General features: G+C 46.4%; 1 protein-coding gene across 1 annotated transcript in view; it reads right to left on the bottom strand.

Moving 5' to 3' along the window:
• SIDT1 (SID1 transmembrane family member 1) overlaps positions 1-13,878 on the bottom strand; it is a 44,994-nt gene extending 31,116 nt beyond the window's left edge. Inside the window, exons 1-4 of the mRNA XM_033173644.1 lie at positions 13,491-13,878; positions 6,226-6,347; positions 5,723-5,893; positions 3,722-3,767 (exon numbers count right to left, since the gene is read on the bottom strand). Of these exons, the coding sequence (XP_033029535.1) occupies positions 3,722-3,767; positions 5,723-5,893; positions 6,226-6,347; positions 13,491-13,691 (540 nt within the window). The 5' untranslated portion in view covers positions 13,692-13,878. The remainder of the gene's footprint in view (positions 1-3,721; positions 3,768-5,722; positions 5,894-6,225; positions 6,348-13,490) is intronic.
• Between the last annotated feature and the right edge of the window lie 2,700 nt (positions 13,879-16,578).

The raw sequence follows: 16,578 nt of genomic DNA, 5'->3' as shown, positions 1-16,578 counted from the left end.
CTTACCAATTGTTGCACAAGGCCCAGTTTAAACAACAGCTGAGCAGCATGGGCATTCCCACTGTGAGCCATGCCCACCAGCAGTTGTCCAATCAGCATCCATCACTGTGGCTGAAGACTTCAATGTGACTGTAGCAATTCAAGAGTGACCACAAGAGTGGTAACTTCCACACTGCCAAGCTGTGGCTGGGGTCAGCCCCAGTTAAGCAGTATGAAGTGGTGGTGCAAGCTGTTTATTTCCTCGGTATTGACTGTAAAACCTCAGAGCAGTTACATGGTGGCAAACATAGATTAAACTGCATGCACATGTGGCAAGGAGTTGCAGCCACTCCCAGGCTCTGCCACGTGCTCCTGTTTGGTTTAATACAGTTGAAAAACATTCAGCATTCACTCGCACAATGGCAACTGCACAATAACATAAACTATGCATTGTATTGGCTGCCACTCTGGACTCCTTTGAGAAGAAGGGCAGGATAGGAATTTAAAATAAAATAATAGTAATAATAATGGCCATTAATCTCCTTGTTTGTATTGCACCTGTCTTTTGTACGCATCTTCACAGGGTCAAAAAGCTTACTGTTGCAGCTTCATCTCTTGTTGAATGAGATCAGCCTGTGTTTTGGCAAAAAATAAAAAATAAAAAAATCCTAGCAGACATCATTCTGAAAACCAGAAAAACCAGTTCCTCAAAGATTCTCATTACTGCAGCCTACGAGGATTACAGTGTAGTCATTTCACAAATGCTTCCACTGGCCAGTGGGGGAAATAATATAAACCTCTCTATTTATTTATCGTTGGCATTAATGAGCTGCTTCTCTGCTAAAAGTACTCCTAACACTGTTACAATAAAGTAAAAAGAGAAGAAAAGGGAGGGGTGGGAACTGGGCTGAGGCTGAAGGTTAATTGAGGAAAGGGATGAAGGAAAGTCCATCGACATATTTGCATCCAGAGATGATACATCTTTGAAAAGATAACTTCACAAGGTGCTTGCCCTCACACTCAGGTAATCCAGCTCAGATACAAATCTTCAAAAGCAAACCAAACCAAACCAAAACAGGATGTTAAGTACATAGGAATTCCTTATGCAAGATTTGATAAACAGGGCCAGCGCATCCATTAAGGCGAACTAGGCAATTGCCTAGGGCGCCAAAATGGAGGGGGCGCTGGCCAGCCTGCCCCGCCACCCCCCGCCACCGCTCCGCCAGCAGCAGAGTGGTGGGGGAGGGGGGAGCAGCCCAAAATCGGGCTTCTCCGCCCCCTCCGCCAGCAGCAGAGTGGCGGGGGAGGGGGGAGCAGCCCTAAACTGGGCTTCTCCGCCCTCTCCGCCAGCGGGGGAGGGGGGCACCAGAAGGTGATCTGCCTACGGCGCAAAAAACCCTAGCACCGGCCCTGTTGGTAAACAGAGTTAAGACTGTTAAGACACCTAAAGATGGCGGAAGCTTGAAAGACGTGCTCGAATTCCACTATGGTCCAAAAGAGTCACTGCTTTTTGTGTGCTCCCTATTACTGAAGGAGCTGCTTTTTAATACATTTGCCATTGTCCGCTATCAGTCCCATAACCTGGTGCCTTTCAACTAAGCAAATAGCTTTTCTCCCTTAGCAAATCAAACAAGGTGTGGACTTTGCAGCCATGGGTAAAAATGAGCAACAATGTTTGAAGGAGGGGGGGGGGCACTTATATGGGACTAAAATACTTCTGCTCACAAATGTACAAAGATTATCCTCTCTACTATCTCTGCCACTTTTGATAGCTATGGTGTTTTGATTCAGAACTCTGCAAGTGTGTGAAATGTGGCAGGAAAAGGAAGGCGCATAATTCACCAACAGCAGGGGAGAGATGGGACACTGTAGCCAGAAGCATGACTCACAGAAGCCAGGCTCCAGCATCTTACCTCCTGTGCGACCAAGGTGAGTTGTCTGCTGAAGAAGATGCAGACTGAACTATGCTCCTCAGAGGTGCCACCTTAGGGCGTCATTGCAAGCCCCACCAGCTGACTCAGAACCTCATCAGAAAACCCAATGCAGCCCTACCTACTGCTACAAAGCCTGAGCTGCAGGGCCCACTATTCAGTCTGAACATTTCATAGACTTAGAAAATCCTGCTAGGCTGAGCTCCTGCTCTCAACCACTCCTCACACAAACCACCACTTCTTGCAAGGTGATGATGATGATGATGATGATGATAATTTATTTATACCCCACCCATCCGGCTGGGTTTCCCCAGCCACTCTGGGTGGCTCACAACAGATTAAAAACAGAATAAAACACCAAACATTAAAAACTTCCCTAAACAGGGCTGCCTTCAGATGTCTTCTAAAAGTCAGATACGGTAGTTGTCTATTTCATTGACATCTGATGGGAAGGCGTTCCACAGGGTGGGCGTCACCACCAAGAAGGCCCACTGCCTGGTTCCCTGTAACCTCACATCTCACAGTGAGGGAACCACCAAAAGGCCCTCAGGGCTGGACCTCAGTGTCCGGGCAGAATGATGGGGGTGGAGACGCTCCTTCAGGTATACTGGGCCGAGGCAGTTTAAAGCTTAGATTGCACTGCTTGCAAATGATTTGTTCCTTGGGACATGGCCTCCCTGTGCACCTGGACAGGCAAAGAGCCTGGTAGAAGTATGCAATGCAATATAATTATTTCCAATGGCCACAAGTAATGCCCTCTGCTGTCCTGGACAGGCGTTATAACAGGGTTCTGTACACAGATAGACTTTGTATTTGTGGGCAACCACAGGTGAAGGACACCCAGCACTATTTATTATATTGCCCACTATATAGAAAACCTAGGGAACGCTTTGTAAATGCATTGTTTGTCCAGAAAAGCTACCTCCCCTACCCACGGAGAGTGTGCTATGGCTGCTCAGTGTTGCTAATGCTCCAGCAACTCATACTGTGGCCCTGTTTGCACTGGTGGCAAGAAAGATTAGGAAGAAGAACCTGTACAAAATTGAAGTAAACTGTGAGGGATATTCAGAGGTCTAAATAGAAAAATATTATATGTTGTGTGGAGTCCCCACTCTACAAACCATTAAGTAATGCATCTGCATTTTATTATTTTGATGGTTCAGGCAGTGGCTCTGTTTTTTATATATAATATAGATATTTCTTTTCCTGGTTGTGTTTGTATGGTTTTGTTATGGCATTTGGCTAGTACAATAAAGCTTATTTACCATATTTTTCCATGTATAAGATGCCCCAATGTATAAGGTGACCCCCCTTTTTAACCCAAAACTTAAAAATCAATATTTTAGGGTTACCATATCTCTAGAAATGAAAACCCGGACAATCAGAAGCGGGAGAAAGTTGTTGACCCAGACATTTGCTAAAGAATGAACAAATCCCACCAGTGGTCAGACTGTAATAGTTGGTGGAACTGGTTCCAGCAGCTTCTTCATGGCAGCTTCAGGAAGGTAAGTAGTGGTGTGTGTGTGTGTGTGTGTGTGTGTGTGTGTTTTAAACCCCATGCATTCACCATCCGTGTATAAGACGACCCCCAAATTTTGACTAATTGTTTTTAGCAGAAAACATCATCTTATACACGGGAAAATACGGTACTTACAATGGCCACAAGATAATGTTTTATGGTATTGTGCAATTACGGCATATCAGCATCTTAAGAAAGGAGATGTAGTGATCCTAATAGTCAAACTACTAATTATACTCACTTGCCACCAGGGGGGAAATTTATAATCTATAGCATCCAGTACTCTAACTTACCTGAGGTTGGGAAGGACTGGCACTGAAGCTAAAAGGAGTGTCCAACCTGAAAACACAGGAGGGGGAAAGATTAGTATGGATGCCAACATAAAACCCAAAATACACCAGAACGTTGGCAGGCAGAAGGTTTTTGAAGGTGAAGCCCATCATAGGAGCCAACTCCAGGGGGCCATGGGTGCTTATGCACCCACAATAATATAATTGTGGGGGCCAGGCACCCACAAAGTCAATGAGAAAAGCCAGAAGGTATTTTCCCCGCTCATCAGTTCATTTGGTATATAACAGGTACCAAAGCAAAACTGAGAAGCTGGATTATGAAAGCATCTCTGTCTCCTTGAATCAGATGTCATGAATTACCCTGTGAATGGAAGAAAGTGATCTCTGAACCTAAGGTCTTTTCCTCAGAGGGAAAAAGTCAGGCAATTTCATTGCATCGCTTAAGGCAGGCTTCCTCAAACTTGGCCCTCCGGGTGTTTTTGGCCTACAACTCCCATGATCCCTAGCTAGCAGGACCAGTGGTCAGGGATGATGGGAATTGTAGTCCCAAAACATCTGGAGGGCCAAGTTTGAGGAAGCCTGCCTTAAGGCAATATACCAATTATCAGGTGACTGTGATGGCTTCTTCAGGAGAGATCAAATTACAGATGTTTTGAGGGGAAATCAACACCTCCCTCCTGAAACCATCCTCTGTCCAATTCAATCTGATTTACTTTCTGTCTGGAAATACAGAGGAACTACCCCACCTTCCAGCCACTATGCGTCAATCTTGGTTGGAGTAAAAGTGCAAGAGGGAATATGCCAATCCCTCTTTTCCCACATTTGTTTATGATAGCAGTGGTTCTCAGAATTTCTTCTCTGGGCCAGAATCAAAAGTTGTTCATACAAATACATTGGAAAACAAAGTGAAACAACTCCTGGCAGTGTTTTATTTATAACACAATTACTTTATAATATGATCATGGGACATCCAGTAAGTATAAAATAAATGCAGCTACATAAGAACATGAGTCATTTCCAAAAATATAATTATAAACGAGCCTCTTATATATTTACCTTATGTATGTACACAAACTCAATGAGTTTGATTGTCCTTGAATCTTCCCACCAGACTTGCCACACTCTCCTTCCACACCAGCTTGGTACACCACACTCTTTGAGAACCACAGATTTGTAGTGATCTGTTTTGTGCTACAAGTCTGTTTCAACTCTGTAAGCTGCACTAATGTTTCGGAAAGCGGTTAGTTCCTTTATCTATTTGTATGCTTTGTGATAATGGTGTGTGTGTGTTTTAAGGAAATCAAATTACCAATGGCTGAATAAGCAAACTCTTAGAAAAGCCAGCTGGGGTTTCCATGGATATTCAATAGCACCAGGCAGAAAAGTGAAAATCTCCATGTATATAAAAGGGGGTGTGTTTCACACATCTGCATTTATAACTGCCCAGCACACACCCAGTGTGTTAGGACAAGCTAAGACAGATGGGTTGCAAGTTGAAGGTACACACACACACACACACACACACAATCTTGAGGATCAAACTAAAATTTATCCAAGAGTAAAAAAGAAGTTTCAGGCTTGGACTCTGCCCAGAAGAGAGTGACACTGTCCACCAGGAGTGCCAGCTTGGCCACATGACCGTGGGTGCCCCAGGCCGTGGGTGCCATGCAGCGTGCATGGCCCTGACACTGAAATTTGTGGATGCCTGGCCCCTTCATGGGGAATTTTGTGGGTGCTTGGGCACCCAGGGCCCCAGGGAGTTGGCACCTATGCTGTCCACTAGCTTTCCCTTGCAGCAAGCATGAGAGTGTGGGCTGCAGGAATGAATCTGTCTCCAAGCTGTGCTGACAATAAGCCAGAGCAACCTGAACCGATTATACCGTATCTCAAAGTAACCTAAGGTCTTCTAGTCACAGTGGTGATACGTATGTGTAACTGACAGCAATTGTGAATGCAGCACAAAAAAACACAGACAAGTTCTGAGTCAAAACGTGAACCACTCACATAAGTTGGAAGCTCTTAATCATGGTGACCTGCAGTGAGTATACGGCATTATAGGGGGCCATGGAAGCCACATCTACAAATATGATCTGTTCAGAAGGTCCACTGTCAGGTGTGGGCTGTGAAGGGCAGAGGGTACGGCTCACTTCTTGGTAGTTATAACTTCTTTGGTAACTGAAAAAACAAGAATAAAATCCAGAATTCTTCATACCCAAGAAAAATTGCAATGCTAAATTCCAGAGGAACAGCCATGTTGAACCATATTCAGTATGCACTGATGAAAGGGCTATAGGATTCTGCAGGAGCCCCATCATGCCAGCAGAACTGAGACACACCTCTGCCACTGAAGATATCCTTCCACCACTCCACAGATACAATGGGTGGGACTGTGATGCAATGATATGCTCTCATCCCCTATTCGATGAAGGGAACTAAATATGGAAAACCTTAAATAGAGTAGCATCAAAAACACCAAGTCAGGCAATAACAATACTACAACTACTTACAGGCCTCGAAAAATAAGTGGGACCTGCCAGGATAGCACTCCTTTCTGCTGCCGAACTACAAACAAGACTGGATACTGAAGATCTTCAGAGTTACTCCGCACATTAACCCGGACTGCATCCACCTGCAAAGAGAAAAAAAAAATATGTATAAGCACTCACTAATTAAAACCCACATAGCGTCATCTCCAAGGGTGCCCATGATTGGGAGGCAGGGGGAACAGATGCTCCCCCACTCTCTGAACTTGAAGTTCCAGATTTCATTTAAAGAACAATAACCAGTTTGTCAAACCTGGGATATGAGGCAAACATTTGCAGCCACCATTCTCCTCATTAGTTTTCTGAGAAACTTGCCTCCATTTTGCCAATGAACTTGCCATAGATGTTTAATATGTTATTACCTGCCCCATGTAATAATCTAATTGAGTGTTTTTCAACCACTGTTCCGCGGCACACTAGTGTGCCGCGAGATGTTGCCTGGTGTGCCTTGGGAAAAATTGAAAAATTACTTTATATATAGTCAATATAGGCACAGAGTTAATTTTTTTAACATTTTCTAATGGTGGTGTGCCTCGTGATTTTTTTCATGAAACAAGTGTGCCTTTGCCAAAAAAAAGGTTGAAAAACACTGATCTAATTTGAGAGATAAGGTCCTTGGAATATTGTCAGCAGTATCTCTCATAGCAAATGCCACCTGGCATTCTGCTGAAGTGCTCTGTATCCCCCCTCCCGCGTCTTATAAAGATGCCCTCCACAGGAAGGAGGGTACGGCCCACCCCAGGTGTCATCCTTGGGGTGTGTGTGACAAAATGGCACACTGTGGGAGGCGGCACTTACCACGGGGCCTGGCCTGCAGTGCACCCAAGCCATGCATCTCTCTTGGGAGTGACCTGGTGGCTCAGGGTCCAGCGCTGCCCAAAATGGCAGCGTAGGGCTTGCATCTGCCAGGTGGACTCTGTGGGCAGCTCACCACACTGCCCCCCTGGGCTGATTGCCGTGCTGCCCCCGTGCGGTGCCCCTGTGCGTGGATTGCTGTGCCGCCTCCGTGCACGGATTCCCCCATCCCCGTGGGCAGCTTGGGTGCTGGAGCAGCTAGCTATGCCCAGGCCCTCCATCCTGAGATGGGCAGTAATCTTTCTTTGGGGTTGCCCTGACTGCAACTCCTGTTATCTCACATCAAAAACGTCAGAAGGTGTAGTGATAAGCCAAGCTTTTCCTGTCCACAATGTCCAGCAAAAGAGGAAGAATGTAGCCTTGAAATGTAGGAGAACCTGTAATTGCCTGTCAGCTACAGACCCAAAACATCCGCAGGGCAGAAGTGGCTCAAGAAGCCAGATGTCCTCATGACAGATGTCTATTAATGTTGCCATGGCAACACAATCTATGCGACTAGCATATCTTTCTCTCCTCCATAAAGTTTAATAAAAGCTGGGAAAGCACCAAGTCCAGGATCCATGGGGATAAAATGAAACCTGTGATATTTCCCACATAAATTCTCCCTGTCAACCCCACTCTTTATACTCTGTACCACGTCAATAGTCGCGACACCCTGAGGCACCCATAGGCTCGGCGCTCAGTGTGGCAGAACTGGTCACACTGCTCTAAATCCACGTCTTGTCTAGGCCAGAGAGAGGATGGAGGGGATTTTGTAAAAACTTGTAAGCATCACAAATCCCTTCTCACCAGATCAATGTGGAATTAGAAAGATTAAGAATTGTAATTACTAGGAATTATAAAACCTCAAAGCCTATAAATTTAGCCATTTGTCTTTTTATTTATTTCTTTGGAACTTCTATGGCATTCTATGATTCCCATGTTCTCTACAGTCATGAAGTCTGAAAGCTCATATAATAAAATAAGCCTATATTATCAGAATATAGGATGTGGCCCACACCAAGGCCTTTTGCTGCCTAAAGCGAGGGGCAACTCCCCACCACATTCCTCTTGCTGAAGCCAATAAGGTTCACACAGATGAATTGTACTTCCACAGGATCCCATCCTTCATTGCACCCCAAGAAAGGGAAGCAGGAGACCTTCATGCACATGTACTGCATTAGGGAGGGTGTCCTCCCCTTCTCTCTCTCTCTCTCTCTCTCTCTCTCTCTCTGTGTGTGTGTGTGTGTGTGTGTGTTGCTACCACTGCCCCACTCCTTCCAGCAATCACTGCCTCTGGCAACTGCCTCACTCAGTCAGCCCTGAGCTACACAAAAGCTCTGATGCCAGCCACATGAGACTTCTGGTCCATACACTACCATCTGAATAATTTTTAAAGAACAGACGCTCATATTTTGAATCCTATAGAATCCTACAGCCCTTCTTTGAGGTGGTAGTTTGCAAACCACCCAGTATCATGGAAACAGCCTGAGATACAAATTATAACACCTCAGCATTGTTTACTGTGTGTGTGTGGCGTTGTGTAATGTTGCAGTGCATAAAAATGGAAAGTAGATGGTGACCAACCTCCTGGTCATAGTCTCCTTGGTTTCCACCTAATGTTTGCTTCTATAAACTACACCATTAAAATATTTTATTGTTGTATCCCTTTTCTGGCATCTAAAGGTGAAGGCAATCACAGCTTTGAAAAGGTGTACCTTATGTTGTGTCAATTTGTGACCACTTAAAGTAAAGCATTAATTGCAAGTTTTCAAAGCCTTCTCAAACTAGAGATGTCTTGGAACTATCATTCCCTGAGAAATTTCTAATCAGGCAATGCTACGTTTGATATCTTGTATCTATGTCAATGCTAAAGTGTTAATGAAATCCCCTCCAGGCTATATACATGTTATTGAGAATGCAGTCCACAACAGAAAAAAAAGGTTCCCCATCTTTGCATCAAGGCTAAATTTCTTTCAGGGTTTCATTAAAGCAGAGAATGCTTTAATATTCATGAATGGCTCTGAGTATCTGAATGTGTATCTGAAGAAGAGTGCATGCACACAAAAGCTTATACCCAGAACAAACTTAGTTAGTCTCTAAGGTGCTACTTAGTTGGTCTCTAAGGTGCTTTTCTAAGGTGTTTTCCCAGTAGTAATGTACGGAAGTGAGAGCTGGACCATAAAGAAGGCTGATCGCCGAAGAATTGATGCTTTTGAATTATGGTGCTGGAGGAGACTCTTGAGAGTCCCATGGACTGCAAGAAGATCAAACCTATCCATTCTCAAAGAAATCAGCCCTGAGTGCTCACTAGAAGGACAGATCCTGAAGTTGAGGCTCCAGTACTTTGGCCACCTCATGAGAAGAGAAGACTCCCTAGAAAAGACCCTGATGTTGGGAAAGATGGAGGGCACAAGGAGAAGGGGACGACAGAGGATGAGATGGTTGGACAGTGTTCTCGAAGCGACTAGTATGAGTTTGGCCAAACTGCGAGAGGCAGTGAAGGATAGGCGTGCCTGGCGTGCTCTGATCCATGGGGTCACGAAGAGTCGGACACGACTGAACGACTGAACAACAACAACAAGGTGCTACTGGACAATTTTTTAATTTATTTTGACTGCATCAGACCAACACGGCTACCTACCTGGCTCTGAGTATGAAAGTCAAAGATCTGTATCATTTTCACCCCTGAGGTGGGAGAAAAATGCCCCATAATTCTGAGCTCCTGCTATGGCTGAGTGGTTAGGAAACGGCTCTGTGGTACCTGCTAGGTACCCGGTAATTTTAATCCCAGGCATGCCCCTCTCTTTTATATGACTGGTGTGTGTGTGTGTGTGTGTGTGTGTGTGTGTGCCAGGTATGTAAAACATGAGTGAAGGCAGTGCTTTTTTTTCTAGAAAAAAGGTGCCAGAACTCACCACCTACCGGTAAGTCATGTGGGATGTAACATAAGCAGTCAAGTACAACACTTCCTGTTTGCCCAGAGTGGACACATGGGGAGGTGTTATTCCAGTTCCAAAAGGACTTCCTGTCACACCTAGTCTGGAGCTTCCTCCCCCTGCGTGTAACCAGGTAGGTGGACATGACTCTGGGAGACCCCATAAGAGAAGCTGGTCACACAGCCAGCTTCCTCTTCTTCCTCTTGATGCCATGCTGCTCTCTTGATGCCATGCTCTCTTTATACTGATGTATTTTGCTGTCTGCTGGCTGTCAGCCACCAGGACATGGGCTCATTCCCATATGGGATGAACTCAAACCCTCTTCTGTAACTCTAAGCTAATGCCTGCATTCAGGGAACTGAATGTGAGTAAACTCCTTATTACTTTTTTTTAAAAAAAAGCTTATTGTGTCTTTATTGTTTTTAGGAGGGACAAAGGGGTCTTACCAGGAATATACTCCAATCTGGGCATGCCAGATTGGATTGCTTAACTAAAGAGATTCAAACGACTCTGCAACTAGCTTCCTGCTGTGTATAGAAGGGAATGAACTCTGCTGTATGACTCACTAGTGTGAGTTAGGCAGGATAATATTTAATCTACAACATTCCCACAAGTCGCCAACCCAGACACCACCGACACCAACATCTTGTAACCCAAGTCATGTGACAAGATGCCAGGTTGCTCGCTCCCCCCCCACCCCGCTTAGGTCACTTTGGCTGCCATCCTGCTCACCTCACCACTTAGGGACCTCTTTTGCTGGGTTGAGCAGACTTCTTGAGCAAAGCATGGCAAAAAAAGGTGCCAGAACTGTGTTCTGGCAGAAAAAAAATCCCTGTGTGAGAGCATGATGTCCCTGGAGCTATTGGGGTGCAATACATCCCTTTGCGTGCTCTGTAAGATACAAGATGGTGTGCTGGAGGGGTCCCCAGTTGGCGCACTGTCACTGGCTGCTTCCATTGCCACACATAATGGGGTGTGTTGCCAGCCTCACCTGCAATTGGAGGGCAGTAACAAAGATTGTGCTTATTAAGGCAGGGTATCCTTCCATTTTCTAACTTTTTTTATATATAAAAAAGGATTTCCCCCTCTTGCCCTAGGCTGAATTAGCATACTACTGGTATTTATCAGGTGTACAGTGTATCTGTGGACTGGCATAAAGGTGAGTACAGTGGTACCTCGTGTTATGGACGGGATCCGTTCCAGAGGCCCGCCTGTAACGTGAAATGCCCGCAACTTGAAGCACTGCATCTGCTCAGGCGTGCGGCGCAATTTGGTGCTTCTGCACATGCGCGAGCGTGAAACTCAGAAGTAACCCGTTCTGGTACTTCTGGGTTGTCGCAGGATGTAACGCGAAAAGACGCAACATGAAGTGGGCGCAACATGAAGTGGGCGCAACATGAGGTATGACTGTATAGGATTGCTCCGTAATGAACTGACCTGCGAACCAGGAAGTTAAATCTTGCCTCAGGCACCGCACACAAACACATACACACTTTGCAACTATGTGAAAATACAGTGTTGCTGTAGGGCTTCCTGATGCAAGGAATGGGAAGTGCTTTGAATATTAGATAAAGGCAAATAATTATTGCAACAGGTAGCCTCTGTACCCACCCCATGTGATGTTTTCTTCCAGCACTAATAGATGCCAGAAGGGAAACTTCTTTTAATCAGGACACTATAGCAGAAGGAAAAGGTTGACACCCCTCCCCATGTGTTACAGTACCAATGAAAATCAGGGCTCCCTGCAGCAGTTAACAATTTAAAAAAATAACTACAAGTTCAGGTTCACATCTAGCTTCAGCCTTAGCGGGATATATTCACATTATGACTTACTCCTCCATCTCATTATTTAATTCTGCTCTAACAGATATACCATATATACTTGAGTATAAGCCTAGTTTTTCAGCACACTTTTTGTGCTTTAAAAGCTGCCCTCGGCTTATACTCAAGTCAACCATTCCTTAAGAAGTGTACAAGAACGGTGGTTCTTTACTCTCCCCAGGCAGCTTGTTCCATTCCTGAACTGCTCACATAAATGCAAACTTTAGACCCCAGAAGGCAGAAAGCCTATCAGTTAAGGAAGTATTAAAACCCCACAGGTGCTCACTTTCCCTGGCTCCTGCTTAAACAGGACAGGATCCCAGCCTTCTCTGTATAACACAAGGGAACATTGCGCTGTGGGTTAAACCAGAGCCCTAGGGCTTGCTGATCAGAAGAATGGCGGTTCGAAACCCTGCGACGGGGTGAGCTCCACAGCAGCAAAGGAGGAAGAGGAAGGAGCAGCCCAAATGGCTGCTTTGGGCTGCTCGTTCCTCCTCTACCACAGTGGCAAAGGTGAACCGGCTTATACTTGAGTCAATAAGCTTTCCCACATTTTTGTAGGGAAATTAGGTGTCTCGGCTTATATTTGGGTCGACTTATACTCGAGTATATACGGTACCATACATAGAAACTGGGTACTCTAATAGATATATCTAGCTATATCTGGGAAGGTAACAGCTATATCCCAATGTGTTCTATTGCATCTCCAAAAATTTTATGAATGCATTCTCATTAAACAATAGATTTTTTTTTATTCCCTGACAAATACACACACACACACACACTACTGGACAGAGCTAAGATGTTTGGTGACTCAAAAGCTTCAGACAAACGTGGCCTCTCTCTCTCTTTTTGAATAAAACACCCAAATCAAGCAAAAGGCTTCAGACAAACATGATGCCTCTCTCTTTTTCTGAATAAAACTCCCAAATCGAGCAATCAGCCACAGAAAATGTTTCATCAGAAAGAAGGGCAAGAAGTTAAGGATGGATGCATTTAAAACACACACACACACACACACACACACACACACACCAAACAACGCAAGTGTTTACTGGGCAACTGGGGAAGATAATGGACCCGACAAATGGACATTTCTCCCACCCCCACTTTAGAGAGACTCTCAAGGAGGGAAGATCAGCAACCTGCGGTCCCAAACCGCATCTAAAGCGCATCCCCCCTCCAAAGAAGGGTTCGAGACATAAGCGTTTCCCCACCGAATCGCACCAAGGTCGACCCATCTCTCCCGGCATCAACTGTCCAGCTGCAGCAGCCAGTCAGATGCAGGCACGCAGGAGAGACGGGTCTCGCTTCCCTGCCCTGAATCTCCTGTCCTTCCTATCATAGCTCTGGCTGCAACAGCTCTTCCGCAGAGGGGTCTACGGAGGGCTGTCTGTACCCACCGACCATCCATAACGGCGGCCACACAGGCCTGCCTCTGTCCTCGCGCCACCCGCCCTGCCTGGGGAGTGTGTGTGTGGGGGGGAAATCCACGCTCCTTGCCCCGGCAGGTGAATCTGGCTCGGGAGTCTGGTGGTGACCGACCGCCCCTGGAGCCGCCACCGCCGGTCGTCACGGCTCTGCTGCCAGGCAGTGGGGAGGAGAACAGCAGCCTTGGGTGGTGCTTCGCCTTACCTGGCCCGGCTTGCTGGTGTAGTTGAACGCGTAAAGGCGCTCGGCTGTTCGGTTGACCTGGCCGGAGTACATGAAGTCGAACTGGGCTGCCTCTTCCGCGCCGGCGACGGCACCGGCGCCTCTCCTTTGCGCGCCAGGCTGCAGCTCGCGGGTTCCGGCGACGGCCAGCAGGAGCCCGGCGAGCCTGGCCCAGCTGCTCATGATCCCCCAGCCAGGTGGAGGAAGAGGAAAAGAAATCGGGAGCCGCTGAAGCAGGGTCCGCTCTAGCGCCGGGCCTGGCGTCGCCTTCAAGCCGTGGCTAGGCGCTGCTCTCCACGCCGGGGGTCTCCATGCGCCCGCTTGCAGTGGTGAGTGAATCCGGATTGGAGGCGCGTATGCCGGATCTGTCTTCCCCCCCCCTCTGCGTCTAATTGATAGACGCCGATCTCCCTGGGCAAAAGGCTGGGTCGAGACAGCAGCTTCTTCTACTCGGCGCGCATGGAGGTATCCGCAGATAACACAGCAGCAGGCTGCGCACCGCGCAAAAAGCTTGAGATCCCGCAGCAGAAACCCGCCTGGGTTATGGTCCCCGGGGAAGGGAAGCCGGCCGAGGGTTGGAAACTAACTGGCTGCCTATCCCTTCTCTGCTGCCAGGACGTGTCCTTCGAACTTTAAGTCTTGCGCAAGACGGAGGTCTCCTAAAGGCGCGACCCCCTTTTCGCCGGAATAAAAAAATCGTTTATTGCGCGCGGGGCTAGGCAAGCAGAAACTCCGGTTGGAAACATCACTTGCGATTAACCTTTCACGATGGTTGTGTTTATTGTTATTTGGAGAACCCCCCGCTTGCTTTTCTCGCAAGACATCGTCTCGTAGGCAGAGATCTGTAAAAATAATGCCCGGCCCCGCAGCAAATCCCACGCTTTAGTGCCTGAGTGGTTTGCGCCAGCCTCTGCCACGTGTCCATTTCCACGCTCCTGCTCATATAATCTCTCTGCTTCCTACCATACGCAGCACTTTCGAGAAGGTTGCTAGCTTTATTATAAAACGTCACATTTAGCTTTCGGATTGGGGGGGGGGTGGTAAACAGATTACTGAGATAAATTGTTACGGAAGTCAGCCACTTGCATTAAGCGTATTTTTGTAGCCCTCATTAAATGCCAAATTCTAGAGCTTCGTTCTTGAGCAATTACTTTGATTCATTGGTTTAAAAATAAACATAGCCCTCCCTTTAGTACGTTGTGTCGTTTGAACAGCAAAAAACAAATGACACAATAAGTTATGGATGAAGAGCAAAATGACCAACCCTGGCTACAACCCCCCCCCCCAAATGCTTGTTGCATTTGCAAAGAGAGAGCATCCCCCAAATCAGAGAAGAACCAACCTTCCTTTCTTCAGTGATGGTACCTAGGCAAGTTACTGCTTCAAACAAATAACACAATAAATTATGCAAAAACAATAACATAACAAAGGTTGGGGGGTGTTAATACAGACAGAACCAACTAAAAAAGTCAGACTGTTTAAAACAGTAAAAACACTCAAATTACTTGAGTAAACAAAAACAAAAAGTTTTAACTTGGTTCTGAAATAGAAGTGCTGAGGTTGTAAGCACCTTGCAAGGTAGGTGCCACCGCAAAGAAAGACCTAATACATGTGAACACAGAGCAAGCTCCTGCCCCCATTGGAATGTAGATAACCCCCTCTTAGGCATGTTGGTACAGCAAGTCCTTCAGGTGCATAGCCATTTATGGCTTCAAAGGTAACCACCCAAAACCTGAAATGGGCTTGGAAGCGAGTGGGCAGCCAACACAGTTCTTTTGTAATCTGTGCAATGTGATTTTATCTAGCTGCACTGGTCAAAATTCTGTCGATGACCATTTGCATTAAAGGAAGCTTCTGAGTAGTCTTCAAGCACGGCCCCATGTACAATGCATTATAGTAGTCCAGCTGGGGTCAGGCTATCCCTATCCAAGGATGGCAGTAGCAGAAGAACTATTTTCTTTTTTCATTCTACCTTGCTGTATATTGCAGTGAAGGAAGCTCTTTTATGTCATGCCCCTTAGCAACCCAGGTCACTATCAAGTGTAAGAAGATAAAGCAAGCTAGTTCCTTCCTTTTCAGTATCCTATTTCCCCACCTCACCTTTCAATGGACACCCTCAACTTTCTAGTAAATATTTCCTAATAATCTTGGAACAACAACAGTTTTCTCCTTAGCTGCAATATTGCCATGCAACCTTTGTTAATGCTGCCAAAAAAGCAATCTCCTTACCTCACGAGGCATGATGGGAGTTGTAGTCCAATAACACCTGAAGGGCCACAGGTTGCGCACACCTAGTCTAAAGCAATAAAACAAATACCAGTTATTAAAAGATGGTAGCACCTAAGCATCTCTAAAATCCTGATGCTTCCCCTCAACATATAATTCTTATATGTGCCCCACATTGGGAACCATGGGTCTAGAAGGTTCAGAATTTATTTGGAAACCCAGCAATAATAGATTTTAAAGGATGCATCTTTCAGATTTCTACAGCCTCTTGACTTCTGTAAAAAAAAAGTATGGCTGGCTGAACTAGGTAGCTTGAGATCTAATAAAAAGGGGGGAATTTCCGCACCACCCCACATCACCAGCCAGAGTCCAGAAGCCAGGCCAAATGCTATCATTATTGAGCATGTGCCCATACCCATTCCCTTTGCGATCCCTTTGCATCCCATCCATCCTGTTGCCTCTTTACCTGCCTTTCCTATGTGAATGAGAACTTGCAGGAGGGAGGAAAAGGAACAGGGGATGCTGCTTATCATAAGTTTGGCGAGTAGGACTCATAGGGCCTTGAGTGAATGGTAAAAGGAGGCAGTCAGTGGCGTCGCATGGGGGGGGGGCGGTGTGCCCTGAGTGCCATGTCTGGGGGGTGACAAGAAGGCACCCTGTGGGGTGCTCGCCCCACCACCCCCGGGAGTGACGGCACGAGCTGCCAACCCACTGCCACAGCCGCACGTGGAGGATCCTCCATTCATGGCTGCCGTCACCGTCCGTACGGCGTTCGAGTGGCGCCAGCGGCAAACCACTACCTACAACACATATGTGGTGTCAAGCACATGCATTGTACATAGCG

Source organism: Lacerta agilis, chromosome 16 (assembly GCF_009819535.1).
Source record: "Lacerta agilis isolate rLacAgi1 chromosome 16, rLacAgi1.pri, whole genome shotgun sequence".
Classification (NCBI taxonomy): Eukaryota; Metazoa; Chordata; class Lepidosauria; order Squamata; family Lacertidae; genus Lacerta; species Lacerta agilis.
This window is presented reverse-complemented; position numbering and strand designations above follow the sequence as displayed.